The sequence below is a fragment of the Canis lupus genome, chromosome 21 (genome assembly GCF_048164855.1).
Source record: "Canis lupus baileyi chromosome 21, mCanLup2.hap1, whole genome shotgun sequence".
NCBI lineage: Eukaryota > Metazoa > Chordata > Mammalia > Carnivora > Canidae > Canis > Canis lupus.
The window spans coordinates 6729290-6749213 of record NC_132858.1 but is presented as its reverse complement, the minus strand read 5'-3'; the positions used below and the strand labels follow the sequence as shown (position 1 = coordinate 6749213).

The window sequence follows — 19924 nt, the reverse complement described above, 5'->3', positions numbered from 1 at the left end:
CACAGAGAGAGGCAGAGACACAGGCAGAGGCAGAAGCAGGCTCCATGCAGAGAGCCCAACGTGGGACTTGATCCCGGGTCTCCAGGATCATGCCCTGGGCTGAAGATGGCGCTAAACCACTGAGCCACCTGGGCTGCCCCTTCTTCTTCTTCTTCCTTCTTCCTTCTTCCTTCTTCCTTTTCTTCTTCCTTCTTTCTTCTTCTTCTTCTTTTTTTTAAACGCAGGCTCCGTGCCCAGCATGGAGCTTGCACTCAGGACCCTGAGATCAAGACCTGAGCTGAGAGCGAGGCGGACGCCTAACCGTTGACGGAGCCACCCAGGCGCCCCTGTGATTGTAAATGTTTTTAAACACGAGTCTGTGGATGCCAGGACAGAGGGTGGGATTTTCACTTACTAGATTTGCACAGGGAGTTCTTCAAACCTTTGTCTGCAGATACTGCAAACCTGGTTCTGCAGATACTGTCTCGCCTGCCTCCCTGACAGAGGTCAGACCCCTGAGCAAACACTGGACCCACACCTTCAGATAGAATTGACTGCAGACGCTATGTTTAGGTTCCATCTCCTGCCATTAATAATCCCTCACATCTGTATAAAGCCCTGGAAAGAGCTTATAAATCATCCCGAGGGTGGCCAGTCCGTAAGTTTGTTTGCCATGCTTCACTCTCTGCAGAGTGATCTCTGTGACACCTGCCTCCTGCCACATGTGTAGCCTGCAGTCTTTGTGGGGAGGGGTTAAGAGGTGGCCTTGAGGCGCTAGCAGAATCCTTGAGCCACCTGGATAGCTTTTTGAGAACAGGATTCAGAGCTGTTGAGGTGCCCTCTTCAACATCCTGCATTATCTGCAGGAGCCCTTTGCTTGGAGATCTTGCTGCTTTCAGACATGGGATCTGTTTCTTCAGAATCGGCCAGGCTAGGGAGCTTGGCTCCATGCCTGCTGAATAACACGTAGATAACCATGAACACTTTGCAGGTTGCGTTAAGCTAAGGTGATTCCCAGTGGATTGAGTTTTGCCGACTTGCTCTTTGCCTCCATGATCATCAAAGCAGGTTGTGTGCTGACTCTTCCCAGGTGTGCCTGTCCCAGCCTCTCCCTTTGCCCCTAGCCACGTCACATGTGGTTAAGTCCACACACCACTCCTCTGCTCCCACCCCCGACTTGTCGTCCCCAGGCAGAGACTCTCCTGTGTCAGGCAGTGGCTCTTCTGAGCCAGTGATCAAGCCTGAAGCCCCAGGGTGCCTCTGAAGCCTGTCTGGCTGGAGCGGGTTATCCTCCTCACCCCCACTCATGCCACTTTGGGCCACTGTCTCCTGGAAGACTGACTGCCTCTACTTCTTACTGGTCTCACGCCCTGCCCTGCCCACCATCCATACTGCAGCCAGAGTGGTCTTCTGTCTGTTAAAGACTTATTCATTTGAGAGAGCATGTGAGAGAGCATGAACGGGAGATGCAGAGGGAGAGGGAGAGGGAGAGAGAGAATCTCAAGCACACTCCCCACTGAGTGCAGAGCCATACATAGAGCCTCATCTTGCCACCCTGATACCATAACCTGAGCCAAAACCAAGAGTTGGATGCTTCCTCAACTGAGCCACCCAGGCGCCCCCAGAGGGGTCTTCTTGAGACAGAAACAGTAACTTAAAGCCCCTGGATGCTCTTCCTTCACCCTTAGCATAAAACCCAGCTGCCTCCCCTGGCTGCCTGTGGGTCATCCTCTCTGACCATAGCTGCCTGCTCTTGACACCAGCCACCCTGTCCTTGACCTGCCCTTGACCTCTGCCCAGAGTCCTGTTTTACCTTTGGGCCTGAAAGGCTTGCCCTCCAGCTGATCCTTCTGGGCTTCCATGTCATCTAGGAGGTCCCCTCTTGGACCCTCTCTACTTTTTGGCCTCCCTATGTGAGCTCTAGAGGGGCAGGAGGAGGACTTTACTGCCAATGTCTGCATCCTCCCCGTGGCTGGCATGTGGGAGGCAGTCAACAAACGCTTGCCGAAGGAGCAAATAAATGCAGGCCGCATGCCTCTCTGGGCCTGTAATGGAACCATTTGTTCCAATTAGCCGAAGACTAATAAGCTAGTTTGGCTTTTGTAAGTGGGCATCTTTGAAAGCATGACACCTGTTTATATTGGTAGGTCCTCCTCCCACTCAGTAGGCTTCAGAAGGTAAAAACAGGAGAAATTGTGATAAGAAAACATACAATTTTGGGTTTTCATTATAGTTCTTGGTAGCTTTTCCCCCTTCTGTTAGCTTCCTTTTTATTGTGGGGCATCCGGTATAGAGCTTAGGAAGAAGGAGCATGGTCCCGGGGCTCCAGGAGGTAGCAGAGGGGCTGGCTGTGCCGGAGGGAGCCGTGAGGTGCATCCTGAGTCCCCAAGGAAGAAGACAGGAACCATGAGGAAGGGAGCCGGAATAGACCTGGCTCTGAAGCCGTTGAAAGGAAACACACTTTTATTGGTTGAGGCAGGGCAGCTAGCCTGAGCAGAGACACCCATAGACACCCACTCCGGAGGATTCTCTGTGTCTCCTTTTCATGGAGTCTTCAGTGGCGCCTGAGCCGGTCTCTCAAGACAGCAGCCACATGCATCCCCCAGAGTCCAGTGCTCCTGCCTGGACACAAGGGGTTCAGGGCCATCAGGGACTCATCTGTGGACTCTCTGGGTTTCTTCTGTGCCAGACTCCAGGAGGTTGGTGGGTGGCAGTGAGATTGGCAGGTGGCTAAACGGCTGCCAACTTCCTGGGTCAGCTGGGTGTGGCCTGGAGGCCTGATGGTAGGGGTGGGGGTGAGGTTCCACTCCTGGACTCCACCGGCCACCCCGGGCCTCTGAGCAGAGGGGACAGTGGGCTGGGTAGTGCTGGACAGGTCGGGGAGGGGCCAGTGGCCCCTGGAATTGGGTCTATTAATGGAATATGAAGTTTGTTAGATGGCTGGGAAAGACTAAATTCAGAACACATCCCAGGTCCAGGTAAGGGGCTAATACCTGGTAAAATGCTGGTTGTGTCACACTGTCCCCTTCTCCTAGGAGATTGCCGAAGATGGCGGAAGCTCACCAAGCCGTGGCCTTCCAGTTCACTGTCACCCCAGACGGTATCGACCTGCGGCTGAGCCATGAAGCTCTTAAGCAAATCTATCTGTCTGGACTACATTCCTGGAAGAAGAAGTTCATCAGATTCAAGGTTTGTGGATCCTTGTTTAAATCTATGTGGTGCTCACGCTAGCACCTGAGAATGCGTCTGGGTGCTGGTGCAGGATGGGTGTGTCAGTGCTGACGGGCACGGGGTTGGTACTTCATCGGGACTTATGAAACACTTCCACATGTACTGGCTCACTGAGTTCTTTTACTTTTATTTATGTATTTATTTTAAAGATTGTATTTATTTACTCATGAGAGACACACAGAGAGCCAGAGACATAGGCATACGGAGAAGCAGGTTCCATGTGGGGAGTCCAGTGCGGGACTTGATCCCAGGACCCTGGAATCACAATCTGAGCCGAAGACAGACGTTCAACCACTGAGTCACCCAGGTGTCCCAGGCTCACTGAATTCTTGAAGAAATTCTGTAAGGCAGGCAGGCTGGTTTGGCACCCTGTAGGCAGGTAAGGCGGTTGTTCAGGGAAGCAGAGTAAAGACTAAAATCCACGTCTCTGAGTTCAGAACTCTTTACACCTTGGAGGAGGAGTATCGTTTCCAGCTGTACGAATCGCAGTGAGTTTATCTAACAGATGCCTCGCTGATAAGACAGTCAGATGTTGAAATATATGCATGTAAATTCAAATAGAGTTAACTTCACATGTTCTCAATTCTGTTTACCTGAAAGACTGGGAATTTATTCACTTTTTATAAAGATATTTTATTTATGAGAGAGAGCACGCACATGAGCAGGGGGAGGGGCAGAGGGAGAAGCAGACTCCCTGCTGAGCAGGGGGCCTGACTACAGGGTTCCATCCCAGGACCCCAGGACCGTGACCCAAGCCAAAGGCGACGCCCAACCGAGCCACCCAAGCTTTTTTTTTTTTATTCAAGCACAAGTCTCGTTTTCCATAATCATAATTTTTTTTTCACTTAATCATAATTTATTTTGAAAATCATAGGAGGAATAAGATGCATGTTTGGAAAGAATTCAAATGAGATGACAGTTCATCAAGTTACCTGCCGCAGGGAATGAGGAAAACTCATAACCGTTTATTTATTTTCCAGTTTCCTTTTCAGAGGGTGTAGCTCAGACTAGCGCTGTTGAGAAGGCCAAGGAGCCAGAGTAGGTGAGAGCAGTGACTCAGAAGGGCGACAGGCCCCCTGGGAACCGGCCTGGCTGGGCAGGTGCTGCCCCGGGTGGGGGTGGGGGTCCCCGCACACGGCCCTGGCAGCTCCCGCGGTCGAGCAGGCGCCACCTACAGGGGGAAGCGCGCTCTGCCACCTGACCTTCCCGAGAGCAACACCTTTTACCGCCAAATCCAGGGAAAGAGAGACTTGGGTGCAGAGCTGTGGCCATGTGTCCTTGCACCCCAGTGGAAGTGTTCTTTGGTTTCAAAGACCTTGTAGTACTGCTGGCAAGACCAGTGGATAGGAAGAGAGAGGATCAATAGTGCATGGCTGCACCTGACTGCATGGTTACAGAGGACCATGTGGCTCGGAGCTGGAGGGGCCGCAGGGGGAGGCTGGGGTGAGTGGGAGACCTCTTATCTGGACCCTTCTTGCCTTGGTTTTAATGTAACGTAATACATGTATGTGTCTTCACCTTAAAAGAACGTTTACTTCAGAGAACACCAGGAGAAACCCCCACTTTGTTTAAAATCTCTTTCTCGGGGCACCTGGGTGGCTCAGTGGTTGAATGTCTGCCTTCGGCCCAGGTAGTGATCCCGGGTTGAGTCCCACATCGGGTTCCCTCTCAGGGATTCTGCTTCTCTCTCTCTGCCTATGTCTCCCTGCCTCTCCTTCTGTATCTCTCCTGAATAAATATATAAAACCTTAAAAAAAAAATCTTTCTCTTAGACCTCTAGACAATAGGAAATCTATGGGAATAACATGGAAGGATGCAAGTAGCTTCTAAAATAATTCAGAAGAGCTTTGAGAGTTTTTAAATCCATTGTCTTGGTCAAATCAATCTCTTATTAAGAAGGCTTTAGCAAGAATTTTTTTTTTTTTTTTTTAGTTTAGTAGTTTCGAAACAAACACCAAAATAAAGAGAATAAGGAGGGCAGCCCCGGTGGCGCAGCGGTTTAGCGCCGCCTGCAGCCCGGGGTGTGATCCAGTCATCGGGCTTCCTGCATGGAGCCTGCTTCTCCCTCTGCCTGTGTCTCTGCCTCTCTCTTCGCTCTCTCTGAATAAATAAATAAATAAATCTTTAAAAAAAAAAAAAAAAAGAATAAGGAGGCACAATGCTTACCTGGGTTCCAGAATTTTATTTCATAACGTGCTTTCTCATTTCTACTTTTTTTGTGGTTTTTAGGGTGGGGGAAGTAGGAAGGTTTGGCTGAAGGATCATAAGCAAATTCTCAGCCTGGAGTGAGGTCTCCTGAAAATATTTGGGGGTCGACAGTACAGCCTCATGATTCAAGAGCAACAGGAGGGGTGGTTTTGGAGCTGGTCTTGGGGCATCCCCAAGGTGTAGCAGGTTGGGAGAGAGGACTTCATGGTTGGTTCAGTTATGAGTCAGTCTAGGTAGAGCTCGGGAATCAGTGTTAATAAACTAGTGCCTCGGGTGATTCTGATGTCCTGGGGTCACTCTCAGAGGAATCTGCTTCAGGGAGAGATTTGGCTCAGATGTAGAAGAAGAGAAGGAGCTGGAGGCTCTGGGGAAGATTTCCTCCAGGGACAACGTGGTCACTTAGCCACCATGTGCTACGAATGCCTCCTTACCACTCTGCCCAGGACTCAACGATACATGTTCTGTTTCTAGAATGGCATCATCACTGGCGTGTACCCAGCGAGCCCCTCCAGTTGGCTCATCGTGGTGGTGGGTGTGATGTCAACCATGTATGCCAAGATCGACCCCTCGCTGGGAATAATTGCAAAAATCAATCGGACCCTTGACACTACGTGAGTACTCTTTTCATATCTTAGATTGTCTAGGAAGCTAGCGATTTCTGTTGCTAATATTTTTATGTCTCTTCAAATATAATGACCATTCCTGTTCTGATTGAATCATTTGAAGCTTTGCTCTTCTCCGTAGGCTTTCTTCTGTGTTAAGGTCCACAGGGAGTTTATGGTCTCTTGCAGCTCTTTTTCTGGAGACAGCCTTGGGCCTGGGTTGTGCTGGGACATCGTGTCAGGGCCTGAGGTAGTGTGGTCAGTGCACATAGCCTGGCTGCAGTACCGCTTTTTTTTTTTTTTTTTAAGATTTTATATATTTATTCATGAGAGACACACACAGAGGGAGAGAGAGAGAGACAGAGACACAGGCAGAGGGAGAAGCAGGCTCCATGCGGGGAGCCCGATGTGGGACTCGATCCCGGGTCTCCAGGATCAGGTCGTGGGCTGAAGGCAGCGCTAAACCTCTGAGCCACCCGGGCTGAGGCTGCAGTATCCTTAAAAGAAATCTCTGCTTCAGGAACTGGTTCTGGATACGGTCAGTTCTTTGCACTGGAGTCCATGATCCTAACAAGTAGCTGCTCTGGGGGAGACCTCAGCCCCTTAGCTCTCTGTCAGAGTGGCATCAAACCCCAGAGGGAACCCTAGCACTCCTGAGAGTTTCAGGTTTTTCTAGGAGCTTGAAAATAGGCTCTCTTTTCACCATGATGTTTGGCCTAGAGGAGCCTCTGGGTTATTATGTTTCTGGGAAGGTGTATGTAGTGCGAGAGCACTTATGGAACCCTCCCGGCGTCCTTCCTCTGCTGCAGTCCCAGGGATGGGCCCTGACATGCGTGTAGGACCCCCTAAGGTTCAGACTCTACGCTGTGGTGACCTCTCACTGGGGTAAAGTGAAGAAAGGTACACAGGTACGAAGTCTCAGAGAGGAAGCAAGGGACTGGAATTCAGACCCAGCTTGGCACATCTCCAAAATCTAAGCTTCCTGCAACATGCCCTGAGCCTCCATTCAGAGAACCTTCCTGCCACACATACAACGGGCACCACTCCCTGGTTGGCATTTGAGTGACCAGATGATAGAACACAGGCATCTCTGTCACCCTGTTTGCATCTGGCCCTTTGTCTAGAATATTTATTTTTATTTTCTGGCTAGAAAGTATCCCAGTACCTCTATGTCGCCGTAGCTGTTCTGTGCCAGACCTTCCATTCTGTGTCTCTGTTTCTCGTTTGCACTGACAAACCTTCTAGGTCTCTTCCTAGAAAAATGATGGTCTCCCAAGTCCTTGTCACATAGCCAGGCTTTGTTTGGGGCAGTGGTTGTGTGTGGAGGGTAGGGTCCCCTGATGGACCAGATGGTAGCCCAGGGGTGTCCTCACGTTTCCTGGGGTGTACCTGGGGTGTCAGGTGCTGGCCTGAGCAAAACAGACTCCAGGCCTTTTGATAAACCAGCACTTTGCTGGTTGTTTGGATTTAATGTCGTTCCTGCAGAAAGGAATAAATTGGCAGGGTAGGACTTTAGATGAAAACTCTCAGCTCATGACTGAGTCAGACTCCGATGACTTTGAAGAAGGAATTCAGTGTGTGTGTGTGTGTGTGTGTTTTAAGATTTATTTATTCATTCATGAGAGACACACAAGAGAGGCAGACACACAGGCAGAGGGAGAAGCGAGCTCCCCATGGGGAGCCAGATGCTGGACTCCATCCCAGGTCCTGGGATCATGCCCTGAGCCGAAGGCAGACGTTCAACCACTGAGCCACCCAGGCGTCCTGGAATTCAGTGGTTTTATGTAAAGGTGTGAACTTCTGCCTTGAGTGGGTGCCCCTTCCCCTTCCCCTGCTTCTTGTTTAAAGCCCAGAGTCCAGCCGAGTTGCTCATGGCCTCCGAGCTGCTTCAAGAACGCTGGCTCCTGCCTCTATAAGCATCTGCAAGGCCTAGAATAAAAATTCCATCATTTCAGGGGAAGTGTGCCTGGGCTGGACGCCTGCTGATTCCTTGCTCTGCCTGGGGGCTGGGGAGGCTGAGACAGCGACCCTGACACTCCCCATGCTCTGGCCAAACCGTGTTCCTGCTGTCAAAACCCTTGTAGACAGCTGGCCTCTGCATCCTAGGTCGTGCTTTTTTTGCATCCTCTTTACACTGTTGTGGGCTTAATACAGATTTTTTTTTTAAGATTTTATTTATTTATTCATAAGAGAAAGAGACACAGGCAGAGGGAGCAGAGGGAGGAGAAGCAGGCTCTATGCAAGAAGCCTGATGCAGGACTCGATCCTGGAACTCCGAGACCATGTCCAGAGCCGAATGCAGATGCTCAACCGCTGAGCCACCCAGGTGTCCCTTAACACAGATTTTTAATTTACTCTCCACTGTGGGCTCTTTTTTTTTTTTTTTTTTTTTTTTAAGGAAGGCTTTTTAAAATTTTTTTTTATGATAGTCACACACAGAGAGAGAGAGAGAGAGGCAGAGACAGAAGCAGGCTCCATGCACCGGGAGCCCGACGTGGGATTCGATCCCGGGTCTCCAGAATCGCGCCCTGGGCCAAAGGCAGGCGCTAAACCACTGCGCCACCCAGGGTTCCCTCCACTGTGGGCTCTTTTTTTTTTTTTTTTTTAATTTTTATTTATTTATGATAGTCACAGAGAGAGAGGGAGAGAGAGAGAGGCAGAGACAGAAGCAGGCTCCATGCACCGGGAGCCCGATGTGGGATTCGATCCCGGGTCTCCAGGATCGCGCCCTGGGCCAAAGGCAGGCGCCAAACCGCTGCGCCACCCAGGGATCCCCACTGTGGGCTCTTAACACTGGATTATATTTAAAAGTGTTGGCTATTTAAAGCCCTATAATAATCTGGATCCTTATACGATTTGTCTCTTTGTGTCTGTAAACCGATTGCAGTGAACTGGGCCATCCCTGGCCCAAATTTAGAAGGACCGGGTTAAGGGTCAGTGTTTTCCAGGCATGGGTCATTCTGGAACCTAGGTGGCTGCTTGTTTGCTTTCTTTGAGAGATGGCAACTGAGAAAGTGAGACAGCACACAAGTGGTAGAGAGAAGCAGGATCCCCGCAGAGCAGGGAGCCCAATGATGCAGGGCTCGATCCAGGATCATGACCCAAGTCGAATTCAGATGCTTCACCGACTGAGCCACCCTGGCACCCCAGGTGGCTGCTTTCACAAGCGCAGATGTACCTGGCCCAGCAGGGTGTGCTCTGCTTTTGTCTGACTCCTGCAATCTCAGAAAGAACCTGTTCTTTAAAAGAAAACTTTTTTTGTGAATGCTTGTCATTGAAGCGCCTGTGTGTGTATATCATATAAAAATTGTGAACGTGTATTTATTTGCTAATGTTAAAATACTGTTCGGTTTTTGTTGGTCAATAGGTATGTGTGTCTTTTCCTTTAGTGACATAGTCCTTTGGAATCTAAAATGTAGATTATCTGAAAGATAGGTTCTTAACTCCTAGCTCCAAGCTTGCTTGTAGATTATATTGTCAGCAAAGAATGTGTAGGTGGAAAGTAGAAGCCACAGCTGAGTCTGAACACAAGATTTGACAGATTATAAGGAAAACATGAGTTTTGAAGCAAAACTATTTTACCTTGAAGACAATTTGTTTCAATACTTACGTATCATAAGATGTTAACTTGATGGTTTTTAAATATTGGAGATACCTGTAGGTTATGTATACTTGTTTTAATGATTTGAAGCACACTGAAATATTTTTTTTTAATTTTATTTTAAAAAAATAAAATAAAATAAAATTTTATTTATTCATGAGACAGAGAGGTGGAGACATAGAGGGACAAGCAGGCTTACGTATGGAGCCTGATGCAGAACTCGATTGCATGACCCCAGGATCATGACCTGAGCCAAAGGCAGACACTCAACCATTGAGCCACTCAGGTGCCCCTGAAATAATTTTAAAAAATGAGATATGATTGATATATAATGTTATGTTAGTTTTACGTGTGTAACATTACGATTTGGTAGACGTATATAGCTTAAACTGATAACCACACATCTAGTTAAGTAACACTCCTCTCCACACGAGTACAGATTTTTTTTCTTGTGATGAGACCTTTTAAGATCTACCTTCCTAGCGATTTTTAAATATACAATATGGCACTGTTACCTATGATCCCTAAGACTTTTTTGTCTTAATGCTGGAAGTTTATACCCTCTTTATTAAGATTTTATTTTTAAGAATCTCCACACCCATGTGGGGCTCGAACTCACAACCCTGGGATCAAGGAGTCACACACCCTACCAATGGAGCCAGCCAGGCGCTCCTGGTAATATGTACCTTTTGACCATGGTCCCCCCCCCCCCCCACTTTGCCTGTCCCCTGCCTCAGGCAGCCACCAGCCCATTCTCTGTGTCTGTGAATTTAGAATTTTGTTTTAGATTCCACGTATAAGTGAGATCCTGCAGTGTTTGTTTTTCTCTGACTTATTTCGCTTGGCATAAAGCCCTCAAGCTCCATGGTTGTCACAAACAGCAGGATTTCCTTCTTTTTTATGGTCGAATAACATTCCATCATATTTATATAGCACACCTTCATCCACTCTCCCATCAATGGACACTTGGGTGGTTTTCATGTCTTGGCTCTTTTGGATGATGCTAAATTGGACATGAGGGTGCAGATACGTTTTCGAGAGGGTGATTTCATGTCCTTCCGATAAATACTCAGAAGTAGAATTGCTGGATCATAGGGTAGTTCTATTTTTAGTTTTTTTGAGGAAGCTCCATACGGTTCTCCGCAGTGGCTGCACCCTCAGTGGCTGAGGGTTCCCTATTCTCTGGGTCCTTACCAACATTTTGTTATTTAAATCCTTTTTATTTTATACTAGGTTGTGGTTTCCAGAGCAACTAAAACTAAAAACCACAAAGATTTTTGACAGTCCCATCTTTACCGTACAGTCTATCCCCTTCCTTAGCCAATGAAAACATTTTCTCTTAAGTTTATTATTACTATTATTTTTTAAATATTTAATTTATTTATTTGACAGAGAGAGAAAGAGCACATACACAAGCAGGGGGAGGGGCAGAGACATAGGCAGAGGGTGAAATAGGCTTCCCGCTGAGCAGGGAGCCCCATAAAGGACTCGATCCCAGGACCCCGGGATGATGACCTGAGCCAAAGGCAGATGCTTAATCAACTGAACCACCTAGGTGCCCCTAAGTTATTTATTTATTTTTAAAGATTTTATTTATTTATTCATGAGAGACACAGAAAGAGAGAGGCAGAGACACAGGCAGAGGGAGGAGAAGCAGGCTCCATGCTGGGAGCCCGATGTGGGACTCGATCCCAGGACTCCAAGATCGCTCCCTTAGCCGAAGGCAGACGCTCAACCGCTGAGCCACCCAGGCATCCCCTAAGTTCATTATTTAAATGATCATTTTGTGGGGCGCCTGGTGGCTCAGTCAGTTGGGTGTCCGATTCTTGATTTTGGCTCAGATCGTGATCTCAGGGTCCGGAGATAAAGCCCTGCTTCGGGCTCAGCATTCAGCAAGGAGTTTGCTTGAGATTCTCTCTCTCCCTCCTTCTGCCCCTCCCCCTGCTCACTTGCACTCTCTGTCTAAATAAGTAAATAAAATCTTTAAAAAAAAGATCATTTTATGCCATCAGTTTCTTCATTTATACATAAGTATGCCTGCCTAGATCAAAAAGAAGCTTTTTTGATATAAATGGCTGTAATGGTTTCCCCAAATGATCTGAGTGTCCCATGACTAATGGTGAAACCCAAAGGTAGGTTTGAGGAGGAGGGGCAGGAAGGGAATGGCCCAGAGTTGCTGTGAGCACCCAGCTGAGCAGGTGGAGGTGGACCTGGGGCATGGGTTTCATCGTGGGCAGGCCACCACCTCCCATGTCACCCGTCACCATCCCTAGACCCTGGAGAAAGATGTGCATCTTTCCCTGAGAACACAGGAGGCCTGGTTTATCCTGAGGATAGGAGAGCGGTGTCTGAGTCTTTCGAGAGTTAGGCTGATGCTTAGCGAACGTGGTGTTCTTGGAATGTGGTCTCATTTGTGTTCAGGAAGGAAGGCCGCTCTGGCTGGCAGCGTGTGGCATCCACCCTAATGTGTTCTGGGCTTATGTCGTGTCCCTAGGGGCTACATGTCCAGCCAGACAAAGAACGTGGTCAGCGGCATCCTCTTCGGCACGGGCCTGTGGGTGGCCCTCATCATCACCATGCGCTACTCCCTCAAAGTGCTGCTCTCGTACCACGGCTGGATGTTCGCCCAGCATGGCAAGATGAGCCGCGCCACCAAGATCTGGATGGTAAATGACCCTCCCTTCACTCTTGGGGCTGTGTGCATTTTTTAGAACTGCTTTTTTTGGGGTACGCTTGCTGTACAAAAGGCCTCAGAGCAGTTTAGGAGTGTGCATGGCTCGTTGTGTCTGGAGGTAAGTATGCACCTGGTCCATCAGTGCCGCAAACCTAGCCTTCCCCCTACCCCCAACGCTTCCTCATGTCCCACCCTGCTTTTCCTTTGCGGTTAAGAGCATGTAAGCAAAATCTGCCCTCTTAGCAAAGGTGTAGGTGCACAGGGGCAGCGTGATCAGGGGCCCAGTGCTGCAGGCACCTGCCACCCCTGCCACCCCCCCTTCACCATAGTATTCAGTCTTCACTCAGCACAGTGTCTCAGGCGGGTGGCTTTTACTTTGAAAGGGAGATCCTCATGGGACCTTTCCCCTTCTACAATTGGTTGACCTGGGAGTTGACCTCATTGCTCCAGAGCCATTGATTCATCTTGACTCATAAGTGTGGGCCAAAGAGTATATTTTTCTTTAATGATGTTTGTCACTTCTGAAGGTGGTATGTTAACGTCTTGCCATCCGGATTATCCATCAAAGAGAAGGGACGCCCATCCACTTCTTTGTAGCTTTTCTGACTAAGTCGAAGGCAGACGTTAGGTGGATTCCCCTGCCGACCGGTCCGACCTGGTCTCCCTGATCCACCCCGTGCTTCAGGGTGTCCTGCTGGCTCCCCTGGGCCGCAGCCCGAGCGGCCCTGGTTTGCCGTGCGCATGGATGCCTGTCCCGGATTCCCTTCCTCCCCGGGGCTGCTTGGGAGAGGCACCCCCACGCTCGGCCCACTCTCACCCCTGGGGTGCACTCTCCCCTGACCGACTTCCTGCGCTGGCCTGGGTATAGTTTCACTGATTGGCAGAGTCAGAGCTGGTGCCCACCCTTGACGGAGTGAGCTAAACGGCGATCCCCGGGGTGGCCCTCCTGGCGTGTGTCCGGTGGAGTCCCAGCTGCCCGCTGTGAGCCCAAGAAATGCCTTCGAGGTCTGAGATCTCAGATCCCAGTGTGAGATGAGCAGGTGTTAGATCCTTCCAGAGGAAAGCCAGGGCCGAGAGTGGGCAAATGTGTGTTGTCTGCTGGGCTTGAGGCAGCCTCCTTGCTGCTCCACTGGGATCGGCTCGAGGTCTGAGCTTCTCAGCTTTGCCTCTGCTCACCCTTGCCAGCACTTTGAGTCAGTCCCCAGACCAAGAGCGGCCTTGCGGAGGTAGCTGGGTGGATCTTGGGCCACGTGCAGACATACAGTCAGCCGGCAACACCTGGGTGCGCATCCTCGCCAGGGCATATTGAAGCATCCATCAGACCTGGGCTTTCATCAGGCCGGTTTCTGTTTGGGGTTCCCTGTTTGTTTGCTAAGGCCTGGGAGTGTCGGGGTGGAAGACCACAAAAAAATCAGTAGTCAGCAAATTGAGGGCTGGCTTGCATCTTTAATGTGGTCTCATGTTTTAAAACATTCCTTTTATTTTTAAAGGGTATGGTCAAGATCTTTTCCGGCCGAAAACCTATGTTATACAGCTTCCAGACGTCACTGCCACGCCTGCCAGTCCCGGCCGTTCAGGACACCGTGAACAGGGTAGGTACAGCTTCGAGCTCACTGGAACACTCCCACTCCCCCATGTGTCAGTCCTCCTGGGATTAAGATTTATGACCCATAGCAGTTGGCTGGCTATACTCAGCGCCGTACTTGTCTAGCTATTGGAGGAGATCTTCCTTTCTGACATATCAGCACATAGGAGGTATTTTGTTTTTTGATGTTTTTATTTTAATTTGTTTTTTTAAGATTTTATTTATTTACTCACAAGAGACACAGAGAGAGGCAGAGACCTAGGGAGAGGGAGAAGCAGGCTCCCTGCAGGGAGTCCGATGCAGGACTCGATCCCAGGACCCCAGGATCACTCCCTGAGCCAGAGGCACCCCATGAGGTACCTTTTTTTAAAAGGCAGCACATTTGATAGAGAAACAGCTTTGGAAAAATTTTTTTATTTTTTATTTTTTATTTTTATTTTTATATTTTTTTTCAATTTTTATTTATTTATGATAGTCACAGAGAGAGAGAGAGAGAGAGGCAGAGACACAGGCCGAGGGAGAAGCAGGCTCCATGCACCGGGAGCCTGATGTGGGACTCGATCCCGGGTCTCCAGGATCGCGCCCTGGGCCAAAGGCAGGCGCCAAACCGCTGCGCCACCCAGGGATCCCGGAAAAATTTTTTTAAACATCTTTGTTGGCAGCCCGGGTGATTCAGTGGTTTATTTTTTATTTTTATTTTTTTTTAAAGATTATTTATTTATTCATAGAGACACAGAGAGAGAGAGAGAGAGAGGCAGAGACACAGGCAGAGGGAGAAGCAGGCTCCATGCAGGGAGCCTGACGTGGGACTTATCCAGGGTCTCCAGGACCACTCCAGGATCACCACCGGGGCTGCCCTGACTCAGTGGTTTAGCGCCGCCTTCAGCCCAGGGTCTGATCCTGGAAACCCATGATGGAGTCCCACGTCAGGCTCCCTGCATGGAGCCTGCTTCTCCCTCTGCCTGTGTCTCTGCCTCTCTCTCTCTCTCTCTCTCTCTCTCTCTGTCTCTCATGAATAAATAAATAAAATCTTTAAAAAATAAATAAACAGCTTTGTGTGATATAATTCACATATCATGTGGTTCCCTCAAAGTGTCCAATTCAGTCGTCTTTGGTATGTTACATAACTAGTTGTTTTAAATTGTGGTACGTAGTATGTACTATAAAAGTGACCATGTTAGCCACTTTAAGGAGGCAGTTGTGTGGCATTGAGTACATTTTCATAGTGCAGCCTCCACCATGGGCTAGTTCCAGAACTTTCCATCACTGAAACCCCACATGCATTAGCCTGACACCCCGTTTCATGTCTCCCCCGCTCCCCGACCCCTGGCACCCACCAACCTGCGCTGTCTCTGTGGGTTTGCCTGTCCTGGATGTTTCCTATAAATGGAATCCTACAGTATGTGCCTCTGCATCTGGCTCTTAGACTGTTTTGAGGATTTGTCTATGCCGGAGCATCTCTCAGCATATCCGACTGGACGATTGGACCACACTGCGTTCCTACATTCATCTGTTGGTGGATGTTTGCCTGGTTTCCAGCCTGCAGCTGTTGTGAACGGTTTTGTTCAAGGACCTGCTGGCACTGGGGTGGGTTGAGGCCTGGAAGTGGGACCTTGGGGTCTGACGGGACCTCTGTGTCACCTGGAGGAGCAGCTGGGCTGGTTGCCGCTGCAGCCAACCAGGGCTGGCTTCTGCCTTTGGCCCCATTTTAAAGACTAAGCAGGACATGTTTTGGCTTTTGCAACCAGGCCTGTTGGCTTTTCAGGTTTCTTCTCCTCTCTGCTCTCATGTGTCCTCACCTGCGATGTGGTGACAGGAGTCCAGTCCCGTGGGAGAGTGAGCAAGCTGCCGGCAGCTCTGGCTCAGTGGGCACTGCCACTAGGTGGATTGACACGTTTCCCCATACACTGAGGGCCTTATTTTCTATAAGTTTGCTCGTGTGCATTGCAGCAACTTTACATGACGGTCTCCAAACCCTGCACGTCTGACCTGATACGTGAGCACACTCACTTCAGAGTGGTGCCAGTCAACATCCCGGGGCCCCCAGAACCCTGTCCTGGAGGCCTGGCCTTGACCTGATGCTTGGCCTTCCACAATCCCATCCATTGTGCTGGCTTCTCCTTCCCACCCTGGTGTCTTGGGCTCACTTCCTGGCACTGTCCTGGCACTGTCCTGAGCCATGATCCAGTGGGAATCAAGGTTTTGATTGAGGGCCAAATGATGGCAACTATGGAGATGTCCTTGTCGGCCAAACCGTGATCTTGTCACTCTGGAATTTGCTCTAGTGATCTTGTGGCGATCACTTGATGCGGGTCTGGAGAATTTAAAGGGCAGTAAATGACGAAGAAGTGTGATTGTGTCATTGTCGCTGACATAAAGCCACATGGCTAACTCATGTGAGGACCCACAAAACCCACCACATGGGAGAGGTTTTTGTTTTGTTTTTTAAGATTTTATTTTTAAGTAATCTTCTTGCCCAACACGGGGCTTGAACTCACGACCCCAAGATCAAGAGTTGTACGTTCCGGGGCACCTGGGTGGCTCAGATGGTTAAGTATCTGCCTTTGGCTCATGTCATGATCTCAGGGTCCTGGGATGGAGCCCCATGTTGGGCTCCGTGCTCAGCAGGGGGTCTGCTTCTCCCTCTGCCTACCGCTCTTCCTGCTTGTGCTCTCACTCTATTTCTCTGTCTCAAATGAATAAATAAAATCTTTTAAAATTTATCTACTTATTCATGAGAGACACACAGAGCGAATGGAGACAGGCAGAGGGAGAAGCAGGCTCCTCGTAGGGAGCCCGATGTGGGACTTAATCCCAGGACCCCGGGATCAACGCCCGGAGCCAAAGGTGGACGCTCAACCACTGAGCCACCCAGGCGTCCCAAGCTGGGGAAGATTTTTAAATTCTTAAGCAGGTTTATATGTTTTCTAAGGCACAGATAAGGGATCTGTGTGTTTTAACTCGGCATGTGTGCTTTTCATTAACCCTGTAGTATCTGGAATCGGTGAAGCCTCTGATGAAGGAATCAGACTTTAAACGGATGACGGTCCTTGCTCAAGATTTTGCTGTCAGCCTCGGACCCAAGTTGCAGTGGTATCTGAAGTTAAAGTCCTGGTGGGCCACAAACTATGTAAGTGTATACACCTTATTTCTTGGTGGTGATATTTTCGTGTGCAAATACTTGTCCATGCCACAAACCAGCAGGGCTTCCCCGTGCATGGCAAGTGAAACAAGGTGGGATGTGGAAGAGGAGGTATTAAATGTGATCAGATGACACCAGATGATGAGGCTGGAGTGGCTGCAGTCATTGGGTGGGCAATGTAGGGGCAGGGAATGGCAGGCAAGCTTGCTCAGGTGTGCGCTGTTTTAATCAGGTGACCCGGCTACATGGGTGTGTTGAACTCACACTTGCACTCAGGCTCCTCCAGGCACTGTGATGGGAGTGCCGCCGAGCAGTGATGGCACTCCTGGCACCCCGCCGGCCTGTGTGGCTCCTGCTAAGCTTGCTGGGGGTCTGTCCTATTTGCACCCACAGGTGAGCGACTGGTGGGAAGAGTACATCTACCTGCGGGGACGAGGGCCACTGATGGTGAACAGCAACTACTATGCCATGGTGAGTCCCCTAGGCGGGCAAGGCGGGCATCCCCATGGGCCTGGGGACCACCCAGGAAGCTCCTGCCCCTGCCTACGCTGGCCGGACTTCCTTCCAGGGCCCAGGACCTGCTTGCTGGGCCCGAAAGCTGTGTGGACTTTCTTCTGTGTTTGCCCTGAGCCACCATGGAGAAATTAGAGCCGCAGGAATACTTTCAAGCCCATCAGCTGCCCCTCACAGCAGGGCCTTCCCCTGTTGTCACAGCGGCGTGTGGCCTATGTCCCCGCCACCTCCAGAGCTCAACACCTGGCGGCCCAGGGTGTAGCTTCCTCCTTCTCTGCTCTGGGATGCCAGATTTTTCTTTTTCTCCAAGGCAGTGATAGCCCAGGAGGTCACGTCCCATTGTTTTGTTAGCAGCCCCACAGTCTGGGTTCTGGTAACTGGCGTTTACTACCTTTAGTAACTGGCCATCTCATTATTCTTTGTCTCTTTCTTTCTGTTCTTCATTTCCATTTATTTTCTTGTAGAACTCAAAATTGGCAAAGTATAGGAAATGTACTTTCAATTTCTTCTTTATCAGAGCAGGTGTGATTGAACGCCTATGGAGATACTTTAGCAGCGTGGAAATGCTCTCCTGTGTATGTTAGCTCAGCTTTGCCTGCGAACGTTCCCTCCGCTAACACATGTTTACCTTTTCAGGACTTGCTGTACGTCTTACCCACTTCGATTCAGGCAGCGAGAGCGGGCAACGCCATCCATGCCATTCTGCTCTATAGACGGAGGCTGGACCGGGAAGAGATCAAGCCGGTATGCCCACAAACTGCTTCCTAAAACATTTCTTTTTAGGGTGCCTAGGTGGCTGAGTGTCTGCCTTCGGCTCAGGTCATGATCCCAGGGTGCTGGAATCGAGTCCCAAATTGGGCTTAGAGCCTGCTTCTCCCTCTGCCTATGTTTCTGCCCCTTTCTCTCTCTCTCTCTGTGTGTCTCTCTCTCATAAATAAATCTTAAAAAAGAAAAAACATTCTTTTTAAACAGCTTTGGTGACTTTGTTGTCATACAGCTGGATGAGTCCCATCACTTTAAATAACGTAGCTCTGAAACCATCCCCACAGTCCAGGTGTAGTGAGCACATCCATCACCCCAAAAGTTCGTTGTGCCCCATGGTCTTGCTGCACCCTGCCATCGCCCGCCAGCTATGCCTCATTCTGCCTTCTGTCACTCCGGATCACTTGAGCTTTCCAAAGTTTGATGCAAATGAGATCTTGCAGTAGGTACTTTCTCTCTCTCTCTGTCTAGTTTCTTTCACTCTGTGTAATTATTCCAAGATTTAACTCTCCTCGCGTACCCCGAATGGATATACGTCTGTTGTACCGCAGCCCCGAGATCTGCCCCAGAAGAAAAGCTCTTGTTTGCTTTTGGAGGAAAACAATTTAGCTGGTGAATTATTCCAGGGAAACAAGACATTTCTTTCTTAAATATCCCCGGGTTAAGTGTCAGTTTCTAAATAATCTGTGGTTTAAGTGTCGGTTTGTAAACGATTGATGAGAGCGTGCCCCTTGGGAAGGAAGGGTGCAGGAAACTGAGCCCTGGCAGGTCCAGTGATCTTGGTGATGAGGGTCAGCATCCTGGGGAAGAGCTGCTCTTCCCAGCATGGAAGCGATGAAGTCAAATGATATGTGCAAGGAAAACAAATCCAGTGTGTAATCTGCTCCTTCCCCCCTTTCCCCACCCCCTGAGGAATTTTTTGTTTGTTTGAAACATATTTTTGTTGCAGATTCTTCTTTTGGGATCCACAGTTCCTCTGTGCTCTGCTCAGTGGGAGCGAATGTTTAATACCTCGCGGATCCCAGGAGAGGAGACGGGTGAGTGAGGCTCCTTCGCAAAGCACTTTCTTGCTCCTTCCTCGCCGTGTATGGAAGGTGGCAAAACTCAGCGCACAGATTTGTGCTGACCGCTTCTGAGCATCTGCGATTTTATTTTAGGCTCAGGAACACTGGTCTGTTGAATTTCCTTGGCCTTTATTAGGCCCGGGCATGCGGCTTTTCTTCAGACTTCACAATTTCCCTCTGGTTGAAGGCTGTCTTCTAGGGTGTTCTTCCCACGTCTGGTTAGGAGTCTTCCTTGTCTTCATCTGGCTCCCTCGGAGGAGTTGTGCTCTGGCTCACACACATGTTGGCTTGTGCTTGGGAGACTGGACTTGGAATCCAGCAGCTCACTTGGGGCAGCCTGACCTGGGACAGCGGATCCCACCCTCGACCCTCGCAGAATGCCGGGCGGCCACGTAATTATACAAGCCACGATGCTCTGGAGAATGAGAGGGAGAGATGTGCCATCTGGGACTGTCCCAGGCCAGCCAGGGCTCAGGCTGTGTAGGTAGGAGATACTGGCCACTCTCAGCTAACAAACCGGGTCCTGTCTGAGACCTCGTGGTGGGCCATTATGATGACCCGTC

At 49.6% G+C, this 19924-nt stretch overlaps 1 protein-coding gene across 1 annotated transcript in view; it reads left to right on the top strand.

The window, feature by feature from the left end:
• Window positions 1-19924, top strand: part of CPT1A (carnitine palmitoyltransferase 1A) — a 56687-nt gene that overhangs the window by 11689 nt on the left and 25074 nt on the right. Inside the window, exons 2-9 of the mRNA XM_072790225.1 lie at window positions 3015-3168; window positions 5890-6029; window positions 12116-12287; window positions 13786-13887; window positions 16873-17010; window positions 17416-17493; window positions 18172-18279; window positions 19247-19334. Of these exons, the coding sequence (XP_072646326.1) occupies window positions 3028-3168; window positions 5890-6029; window positions 12116-12287; window positions 13786-13887; window positions 16873-17010; window positions 17416-17493; window positions 18172-18279; window positions 19247-19334 (967 nt within the window). The 5' untranslated portion in view covers window positions 3015-3027. The remainder of the gene's footprint in view (window positions 1-3014; window positions 3169-5889; window positions 6030-12115; window positions 12288-13785; window positions 13888-16872; window positions 17011-17415; window positions 17494-18171; window positions 18280-19246; window positions 19335-19924) is intronic.